General features: G+C 56.1%; 1 protein-coding gene and 1 long non-coding RNA gene across 5 annotated transcripts; one reads left to right on the forward strand and one right to left on the reverse strand.

Moving 5' to 3' along the window:
- Nucleotides 1-33: 33 nt before the first annotated feature.
- On the reverse strand, nt 34-9,316 carry LOC104142788 (multidrug and toxin extrusion protein 2). 4 transcript variants are annotated; one of them, XM_068910479.1, is made up of 19 exons: nt 8,991-9,316; nt 8,736-8,802; nt 8,182-8,364; nt 7,702-7,803; nt 7,403-7,471; nt 6,916-7,064; nt 6,760-6,802; nt 6,473-6,517; nt 6,015-6,112; nt 5,406-5,503; nt 4,761-4,874; nt 4,546-4,613; nt 4,143-4,251; nt 3,794-3,869; nt 3,640-3,709; nt 3,256-3,388; nt 2,830-2,924; nt 2,349-2,496; nt 34-1,873 (listed from the first exon to the last, which is right to left on the reverse strand). In XM_068910479.1, the coding sequence occupies exons 3-19, from the start codon at nt 8,350-8,352 to the stop codon at nt 1,653-1,655; spliced, it is 1,809 nt and encodes a 602-aa protein (XP_068766580.1). In that variant the 5' UTR covers nt 8,353-8,364; nt 8,736-8,802; nt 8,991-9,316; the 3' UTR covers nt 34-1,652. The 4 variants fall into 4 exon arrangements, with proteins under 4 accessions (XP_068766580.1, XP_068766579.1, XP_068766578.1 ...); XM_068910478.1 differs by having other exon boundaries at nt 8,182-8,361; nt 8,736-8,863; XM_068910477.1 differs by having other exon boundaries at nt 8,736-8,863.
- LOC138061290 (uncharacterized) lies at nt 6,108-8,184 on the forward strand. The gene is made up of 3 exons (XR_011134962.1): nt 6,108-6,262; nt 7,602-7,835; nt 8,007-8,184. It is a non-coding gene; the product is annotated as an uncharacterized lncRNA (long non-coding RNA).
- Nucleotides 9,317-9,752: the final 436 nt, after the last annotated feature.

A 9,752-nucleotide genomic window follows, 5' to 3' on the forward strand; every position in this document is an offset into this window, starting at 1 on the left:
CTTGTCTCTGCCGTCCTAGATGTTGTCTCACTGAAGAGAGGGTGATCTGCAATGAGCAGCACACTGGTCCTGTAACCTGCCATTCACTTCCTGCGTTCCTACTTCTATACTTGATTTTGCTGCAATTTCTTTTCTTCTGAGACATCCTGTCCTCTGAAGAGGTAGAAGGAAATGAAACCAATCTAAAGCAGAGCAGCCCTGAGCAAGCAAAGGCTCAGGCTCCTGCTGAAATACAGCAATTGATTCAGACCTAAACCATCAGTCATGCCGCAATAGTGAGTTAAGGCAGGTGGAAGGAGGACGCGTCTTGCCCTGTGGTGCAGACAGGAGTCTTTGTAGGTCTTGGGAACTGGGGAATCATTCGTCACAAGCGTGTGAAAGCAAAGAAGGTTGTTACTGAGCCTATTATCTGTGTATTGTGTCTTGGGTGAGCCCTATAGAAAACTGTCATGTATCAGCGAACTAAGCCTAACAAAATGTATGTATTACTCATGTCTTGTGTAACTACACCCTCGCAGTCCTAGTGGCTCTGGGGACAGGCCAGGTTGATTGTCCCCTAGCAGGCTGCCCAGGAGCAGAAGGGAAATAGCCTCTAAGAGCATGCACCATCCTGCCCTTGAAAGGACTTACAGCAGCATGAGTGATGTCCCAGCGCATGGGAAATCACCATTAGGCATCCAAGGCACAAAAAGGCTACATGAAGAGACAGCAAAAGATTCTTGAGCCGTAGTCAAACTCTGCCCCAAGGACGTGAGGAGCGCTTGGGGAAGGTAGTGCAGTTGGTACACGGTATTTGGGGCCGCACACTGACGAGGGGGAGTTGCTGTGACTTGAGTCTCCAGGTCTAGGAGAGTCCTTGGCTGGAGAGGCTGAGCATAGTTTCCTGAACTCATGCTTAAGGAATTAATTGAATTTCCATTTTTTTATTGGTTTACTGCTAGTCTTTTATCTCCAAGCTTGTAACTGAAAGCCTGACCTTGAGCCTTGCTGAATAAAACCTGTTTTTACTGTGAAGGCCACCTGGTGCTATAGGGCAGGAGAACAGAGTGCTGGGCTGATATCTCTGTGCTCCAGGATGCAGCGAGTCACTGCGGGGGAGAGCACCCGCTATCACTGCACTGACACCTTATCGCTGCTGCGTCGCGGTGAGCAGCTTCGTGTGAGCCAGCAGGGCCTTGAAAGCCGCAGGAGAGCTGGAAGGGCCGCATTCCCCTAAAAAGCAACCGGAACAGCCCCGGGTGGGACTGCAGCTCGCAGCAGCTGATGTTCTGCTCTGGCAGCTAGCTCTGCCTGAGCCTCCAAGCAAAGGAGCCAGCCTGGGTCTAGCTGGGTTTATTCTTTATTAGGCAGTGGTGCAAGCTGGGCGGTGCTCAGCTCCACTCAGCAGGTGAGAGCTGGCAGTGCTGGTTTGCGTGCGGAAGGGGTTATCTCATGCTCAGTGGGTGTAGGGCAGCTTGGGCAGCACTTGGGATGATGCATAGGGCCTGTTCCCAAGTGATATGCGGTCAGGTACTGCCTAGTGCTGAGTGGGGCCCTTCTGCCCTGAAGGGCTACTCGGGTGCTGGATTCTTCTGTTGGCTGGTCTGCGTTTTGTGTGTCCATCAGTCAGGAGGCGCCTTTGTCCCCAAAGTCCCCAGAGTGCATGGTGCTGTTCAGTGTTTGCTGGTCATGAGCTTTATTACGATGCCGAGCGCAAGCACTGCGACAGCCGCGGCCACCGCCAGCCCACGCCGGAGGAGCAGCTCTCTCATGGACATGATGGTGCCTGGAGCTGGTGGGGCAGGCGTTGCTTCCTGGGGCTCCAGCTGGTATGTTGGTCCCTCGATCTTGGTGATGCCCATGAGCGTGACACCGTTCTGAGCATCCATTCCCGCTGCAACAAGAACGAGGCAGGGTCACTGAGGGCTTTTGGGGAGGCAGAAGGTTTTCTCTTAGGACTGAAAGCACTTTATGAACCATGCCTATCCTACTGAGAGTGGTACCGCAGTCTTGCAGGGAGCTCCAGCCCTCAGCAAGCAGAGTACAGCTGAGCTTTAGTGTGGATCTGGTGTTTTCAAAGTGAAAACTCCCCAGGGTGTCTCTTCCCAGGTAATCCTCCTCTGCTGACATGCTTCATCTCCCAAGGTCCCGTGGCTGTAGTTAACTGTTTGTCTCCCTTTCCCTAAGGCTTAAGGGGCAGAGCTCTAGGGAAAACCCTTTCCTGCCAGCTTGGGTGCAAACACCATGTGCACGGCCTTGACACGTGCAACAGTGCCCTGGCAGGGGGTCCCTCAGCACTGAGGCTGCTAGTCTGGGGAGTGTCCCAGCACGACACAGGTTTGCTGAGAGCAGCATGCTGAGGCACGTACCTACACACCCCCGCACCGCTGTGGCAGGGCTGTGAGCGTAGGGCGGCGGGGCTGGCCCTGGGCCACAGGGCAGAGCCTTGCACGATGCTTCAGGACCTGAGTTCAGCTCTTCTGCTGGCTGCTGGGTCACTCCTGCACGGAGCTGAGCCTAGGGGAGGGAATATAGCAAGTTTAACCAGCGGTGCCTGGCATGGAACAGGAAATCCCCACTGAGCAAAGCTGCCGTGCTGTGTCATGCACAGCTGGTCTGGTGAGAAATGGCACCCTGCAGCCAAGAGATGCGCCCAAAATGACCAAGAAATGCTTGCTGCTGCAGACTCCAGTGCTGCTACCGCACAACATGTTGCTGAGCGGCTGCAGTTTGGATGAGCAGAGCTGGGTTATGCCTTGGTGGCCCCATCCGATCTGTGCTTCGTGTCTCAAGTCAGGCATGGCACAGAGAGAAACCTCAAGGCGCGCATGTGGCACACAGGAGGGCTACCTCATCAGCTGCCTTCTTCCAGTCCATGCGGACAATGTAGGTGATGAAGCAGCTGCAGAGGATGGAGACGCAGATGAGCATGCTGAGCCAGAGACCTGCGGAGGGACACCAGTGTCAGCTGGCTGCCGCAACTGGGCTGAGCTGTGGCAGCTGGCGTCTTGCAGCAGAAAGGGCACCCCGCCCCAGCGCCCAGGTCAGCGGGGACAGGGGACGGGGCCAGCTATGAGTGCCTGCTGCGGAGCTGCCTGGCAGACCCAGCTGGGCACTGCCCTCATGACAGGGCCTCAGTGGGAGGGTTGCGACAAGCCATGGGTGGGGTCGCAGCGGCGGGAGCCATGTCCCATCTGCAGGGGATTTGGGGGCAGCGTGCAGGGTCATGTTTCAGCATGGTGGTAGCGGGGTGCCAGCCCTCCCTCTGGTCAGTACCTATGATGCCGATCTTGGCCACGAAGAGGAGCACAGCTCCCACAGGCAGGCCGATGCCATAGTAAGCCACAGCGTTGAGGATGGCCCCAAACTTCTGCTTGCCTATGCCTCTGAGCACTCCGCTGCAGGCGCCCTGTGAGGGAGGAGAGTGGGTGAAGGACTGGGGTGAGGGCTGGGGTCCTCCATCCTGGGGTATCCAGCTGAGCTGCATCCAGGGTCTGCCACTGCCTCAGGGCAGCCCCTGTAGGATGCCCGGTGAACCAATCCCAAGGGCAAGGTTCCTCCTTCCTCAGCCCCAGCCCTCCCCACAGCCTGTGACTGCCAAGGGCTCTCAGGGAATTGTAAGGTCCCCTATTAAACATAGCAGCATCCCTGAGGACTTACACATGTGGCTTCAAATAAGTAGAAGCCAACATAGACGGGTATGGCCCAGGCCACCAAGTCGATGATCTCCCTGGGGACAGAGAAGAGGTGACGGTTATTTTGGGGAACTGGCCGCTGCTTTGTGGACGCTAGGACCGGGAGCTGGAGTACTCACTTGTCATAGGTAAAGACATAGCCCAGCACATCCTTCATGGCTGCTAAAATGGCCCCTGCTGCTATGCAAAATCCCCCTGAAAAACAGAGCAAAGAATTGAGGCCATCGTGGAGGGGGAGCTGGCCCTTGCCCCATGCTTGGAGGTGTGCCACCAGCCGTACTGCCAGGCTGGCCCTATGCCCACAACACTGGCATGACGCAGAGGGAATTAAAGGGTAACTTGTGTGCATTGCAGATTGAGGATGGCAAAACGTGCCCTGCTTTTGTGGGGTCTGGAGCTAGCCTGGCGTGGCTGGTGGCAAGGGATGAGCGGTGGGAAGGGCCAAGCTGGGTGCTTGGGGCACCTCACCTGTGCAGAGCAGGCAGGTGGAGGAAGATCTCTTGGCCGTCTTCCCGTCCCCGGCGCCAAGCGCGTTCCCCACCTGGACGCTGGCAGCTGTGCCGAGCCCTAGGGGAATCTGTAATCACAGAGCGCTGATGCTGACTCGTGCAACTAGGTGACGCTAGGCCTTGCGGTAACGGGCCATCATAGCCAGAGGAATGACAAAATAGTGACCCAGCAGAGCAGGGGCAGAAGGTCAGGATTTAATTTAAAATATATCCACAGGAGGCACAGGCAGGAGCAAGGAGTGACTGAAGTGCAAAGAGGGCAGAGATGAGACCCGAGTTTGCTGGAGCTGATTCTTGTTGGAGTCTGTACTGAGAATGTTCCTATGGTGGCCTAATCTTAAATAATAATCTTCAAACCTTACCATGTAGGCAACAGCAGACACCTCATAGATGATGGACTGCGCTGAGAGCTCAACGACGCTCAGCAGGCCTGAAGCGGAGAGGAGAGAGTCAGCATTGAGTTCAAGCACCTGATAAAGAGACCGCTCTCGGCCCCTGCTGACCCTCGCCAGCCGCCGAAGACAGCGCTCTCAGTCACACCCTCTCCGCCTCCGTGTAGCTGCCCCTCTTCGCTGACCTATCAAGAAGCTCCCAATTTCGTAGGTCCACCACTCAATGCATATCATGAGCATGCTGGGGATAGCTAGCGAGGTGAAGCTGTCCCAATCCAAGAGGCACTCCCTGGACCAGCCTGGAGAGAGGAGATGAGAAATGTTGCCTGATGGAGGACCAAACTGGTTGAGTTTTGCATCTTTGCGAATGTGAGGCAGCCAACTGTGCCTTTCATGATGGGACCCCCATGCAAAGCCTCCAAATCAATGCTCATGAACCTGGTAGGATCTCCAGCAATGGTACGTGTGTATATGTGCTCTGCTGTTGAATTGCCAAGGCCCACAGAGCTGTGTACCTTCAGCTGATCCCTCTAAGACCAGAGAATCCAAGGAGAGCCTCGCACCTATGTCTGGGCTGCTCCTGCTTTGGGACCAAACCCAACAAAGCTTCAGCAGAAAGTTTCAGTCCTCAAGAATTAATGTTTACTGCCCAGCGTAGTGCTCGTACATCACGTGCTGCCACCGAAGCAGCACGGCGCTCCTGGGGTGTACCAGGTGGAAGTTAATATTACACCTCTAGGACTAACAAAATACGCTTGATAGAAATGGTGGAAGATTTACAGACCTTCCTGTAAAGAAGGAACAGAGTGGGACATGGGAAGATGCCTTACCTCCCCATGTCTCCACATGCAGCTTCTTGCCTACAATATACAGGAACAAGAAAACGGTTTGAGAATACTGAGCAACGGTGTTGGCCCAGGCTGAGCCCCTGGAAAGGAAATGAGAAATGCTGTCTGTGCCCTGCTCACACCTCCCCTGCACAACCGCTCCTGCTCTGGGGGTGACAAAGCGTAACGTCCTGCTGGCCCCCGAGCGTGCCAGTGCTGCTGCAGTCAGGGCACATGGCCAGCTGCCCTGACTAAGGACTCCTAGCACATGGCCCCAGCCCCTCACGGGCCAGGATGCTGGGGATGAGAAGGCTTGGGCGGTCGCAGCACCTCGCACATTAATTCCCCGATCTGCTGCTTCAGGAATTGGTCCCTTTGTGAAGACAGACCAGAGCCCTGGCTAAGTAGGGCTGCTACATAAATCCTATATTTCAAAACATAGATGAGCTGTTTCAAGCTAGGCTGCTACAGTGAGTCCTTTCTGAAAATACTGTGTTTCTCGGGGTAAAAGCCTGTTTCCTATAAACCACTTGCTGTGTTGGGCCCTTGGAATGAAGCTGCAGTTACAAGGTGTCATTTTTTTTTTCACTGTGGGACTCGGGTGCTACTCACGTAATACCGAAGCCCAGCGCATAGAGAAAGATGCAGTTTGCAATCACATTGACAGCGTTGCCGACAATGCCACTCAGCACTTGGGGCCACATGATCATCTGTGAGGAAGAGGAGACAGACCTGCATCATTGTCATGAAAGCCTCGGAAGGCACCTGCCGGGCCCATTCTCAATTAGCTTTCACGGCCTTTAAACTGAAGAGTAAACTTGTGACGTTAGTCACCTACTTTGAAAATGACTGCGCTGGAGGTAAATCCCTGATGTGGGAAGGTACAAAGGAAGGTCCATCAGGTAGACAGGTACAACTGTCCATGTGACACGAGTGAGCTCCAGGGAAGAACCTGGAGCCACCAGCACTGGCAAGCACAAAAACCCAGGAGTGTGGCTGAGGGGAGCTCCAAGCCCATGCCCAGGGCAGGAAATGACCCTCCATAGGTGCAAGGGTTGTGGGACACCCACCTGGTTCTGCAGGTATCTTGTCTCCAAGTGATACAGAAAAACTGCCTGAAAAGCAAATTGGTGCATGAGATGAGGCCAACACTCAATGTGGGTTGCACTGCTGTGGATGAAAACAAGAGCTGTGCACCCGCTCCATGCCCAACTGCAGCCCTGATGCTGCCCCGCTCTCTGCAGCTTGGGCCTTCCTCCCAGGCAGAGCCTGTCCCTCGCGGCACCACACAGTGAGCCACAGCCCACAGGGACCATTGGGCTGGGCAGGACGTGGGGCCCTGTGCATAGGGACTTACGGGAAGAGCAGGGATGAACGCCATCACGTAGAGCTGGGTTAACCTGGAGGGGACACGAGAGAGCACAGTCAGTGAGGGGACTGAGGCCCCCGCCCCCCCCCAGGGAGGGATGAGGTGTTGGTATCAAAGGCTGTCCCTGCCGCACGGCTGCCCAACCTGGAGACCTCGGGGTCCTGGCGGATGAGAAGCAGGAGCTGCTCGATGTTGATGAGGATGGCGCAGCAGGGGAAGCAGCACAGCAGGATGATGAGGGTGGCACGCTGCAGGATCACTCCCACGCGCCGCAGGTTCTTGCTGCCATAGGTCTGTGAGGCAAGAGTGTGGCAGTGAGCCCTGCCACACCAGTGAGCCACCATGCCAGGGAGTTACAGGGCCCATGTGGACAATGGAGCAGCCCTGACCCCATCCTGTCCTGGAGACCTCTTGGGAAGGACTTGGTATTTCAAGGAGAGCTCAGACCTCCCTGCCAGCTGGCTAGGGGATTGCTGCTTAGGGCCAAATTTCCCCGGCTCCCCGCATAGCAGCTTGCTCGTGCAGCCTGGGCTCCCACAGCACAGCTTTGCCTCACACCATGCCTGGGCAGCGTGAGCCTGTGCTGTAAAACCCAGCGTCTCCAGGATGAGTGTCAGTATCCTGTACCCACCTGGGATATCAAGGTGTCACATGCCGAAGACAAACCGTATCCTACAGAGATAGCAGTAACATTTACAACCTGGAAGGAGCAGAGGAATAAAAAAAATGAGCAAATGTGTATAATATTAGACTTTCAAGTAGGGAGAGTTGCTAAAAGGCAAAGTGGGAGTGCAAAATCTCCTCAGTCCTTGTCTGTCTCCATGTCACAGGACAGTTCCTCCTGCCTCCCTCTCCATAACCATATCCCAGCACTATCAGGTCAGAGCTGGTGCCTAGCCAGGTGCCAAGGCAGCCCATGGAAATACTTACAGCGATGGCTAGTGTGACGGAGGCCAGCTCAACGTTCCCCAGGTGGCCGCAGAATATGGAGCTGACGAGGTGGATTAGGAAAATGAGGAGCTGGTTCAGGAGCTGCAAGGAAGAGGAGACAGGGAGAAACAGAGGTGAGCAAGGGGTGGCTGTGCTGGAGGCAGAGACCTGGCAATGCTGTTCTCCTCCTGGGTCCAGGACAGGAGGGTAACTATACCCATGTGCCTGGATATAACTAGTCAAGCAAATAAATCCCTCGTGGCACCTCAGATAAAACTGATTTGAAGTTTCTACCCCCTTGCCAGGTATTTAGCAGTGCTCCACATCCATCTTCTCCAGGAGCTGTCTGAGGTCTTCCATTGTTTTGGCTCTGCTGGCTGAGGAACCTGCGCCTTGCTGTACCCGCAGCATTGTGCCATAGCTGAAGCCACCCCAACCTACTTGACTGATGCGCCAGTGCCCTCCACCTTGGATCCCTACCAGTGGCCATGCCAGCACTATCAGCTTCTTTGCGTCCTCCCAGAAGTTGTCTGGGATCAGATGCTGAAGCCAGTGGCGTTTCTTCCCACAGCTGCTGGGCGCAGGATCATGAGGGCTGCTGGCCATCACCTCGCTGAAGCCGTTCTCCTCGGGGAAGTTCGCCTGCTTCATGCTGCGAATCTGCTAGGGGAGTGAAAGAATCCTCCTTCTCTGTGCTCTGTTAAAACCACCGAGCGCCCAGCCCCACGAGGGTAAGCAATGTGTAACCATGGCAGGGTGAACTTCAGCCAGGGCTGAGCAAGCCATCCGCGTGCTTCCTGCTGCCAGTGCTGGTGTGGCGATGGGGAGCACGGGCAGTGAGCTGGGGCCAGGGCAGGACATGCTGCCAGGCTCAGGGCTGGGGGAGCCAAGCGAGGGTCCCGCGCGCTGATGTGGGCTGCACAGAAGAGCCCAGCTGCACCAGTGTAAGGCACTTGCTGCCTGCCCCGAGCCAGCGCGTTGTTGGGGAGCCTTCCCAAATTGCTCCCACGAGCTCTACAGAGCTACCCACTTACCTCCTGCTGCTGTCACAGCCCTGCTGTGCTGGTCGCGTGTCCTGCCCGGTTCCCAAGTGGCTGACGACTGCCAGCAGTTTGGAAACAGTCGCTAGCAGGTTGTCCAGCTGCCCCGGGGTGTGGTGCCCCTGGCCAAGCCCACGCAGGCTGTCTAGGGGGCTGCGGTCCCTTTGGCGCTCGCAGCCAGGCAGAACAAGGGCTGCGTAAAGGAGCCCGCGGCACCCTTGCCCAGTGCCAGCTTTTACACCCTCCTACCTCGCTCCTGCTCTGCTGTGGATCTGCTAGCTGGCAGGCTGAAGGGCCGCTCTCCTCTTCCAGCGGAGATGGAGGATTCGTGGGTTCCCGTGCTGCCTCTCATGAGCTCCTGCCTCTGAGTGCTTCGTCTGCAGTGGCTGGGCTGCTGCCCATCTCAGCCCCTCTCATCACAGCGGCGGTGGTGGCCAAAACAAGCCAGCCCCATTGGCTCCAGCTGTCAGCCTTGCACAGCATCAGGTTTCACAGGCGCTGCTCTGCCAGGCCAAATATAGCATCCTGCTTTGGCCCGCCATAGGGCAAAGGAGGTGGAAGAGAGCTACCATGTTGTTTACAGACCTCTCCTGCACAGAGTGGCAGGTGAGCCCTGGCAGACAGGGCCTGGGGAAGTCTGCATGGCAGAGCAAGGCAGACTTCCTCCTCTCCCCAAGCCTCAGCCCTAAAATGGGACTCCAAGCAGGACACAGTCTGCCACAGCTCCCTACATCTAGGTCCCTGCACCCTTGAGGTCATGGTTGATGGATGTTTCAAGCTGATTTAGTATGTATCGTTTCTCTTGTTTTTTATTCGCAGCCCACAGGTGACCAGCTCCATGGGCCAGGAGACCCGCGGGGTGGCTGAGACTGGCAGGGAGTTGCCATGTGCAGGCTGTATGTGGCATTCACCTCCCACGCACTGCTACACCACAGTGCCAGCAGCCTCGCTGTCACTGCAGTTGCAGGTAAGAGCAAGGAGCCCAGCAGCCAGCCTGTCCAGAGACAGCTC

The sequence above is a fragment of the Struthio camelus genome, chromosome 16, assembly GCF_040807025.1.
Source record: "Struthio camelus isolate bStrCam1 chromosome 16, bStrCam1.hap1, whole genome shotgun sequence".
Classification (NCBI taxonomy): Eukaryota; Metazoa; Chordata; class Aves; order Struthioniformes; family Struthionidae; genus Struthio; species Struthio camelus.

Coding starts and splice junctions, on each gene's coding strand:
- LOC104142788 (XM_009672948.2), bottom strand. CDS start 8,352: ATGAAGCAGGCGAACTTCCCCGAGGAGAACGGCTTCAGCGAGGTGATG. Junction 7,804..8,181: donor TAGTGCTGGCATGGCCACTG/GTAGGGATCCAA, acceptor TCTTCCTTGCAG/CTCCTGAACCAGCTCCTCAT. Junction 7,472..7,701: donor CCGTCACACTAGCCATCGCT/GTAAGTATTTCC, acceptor TGCTCCTTCCAG/GTTGTAAATGTTACTGCTAT.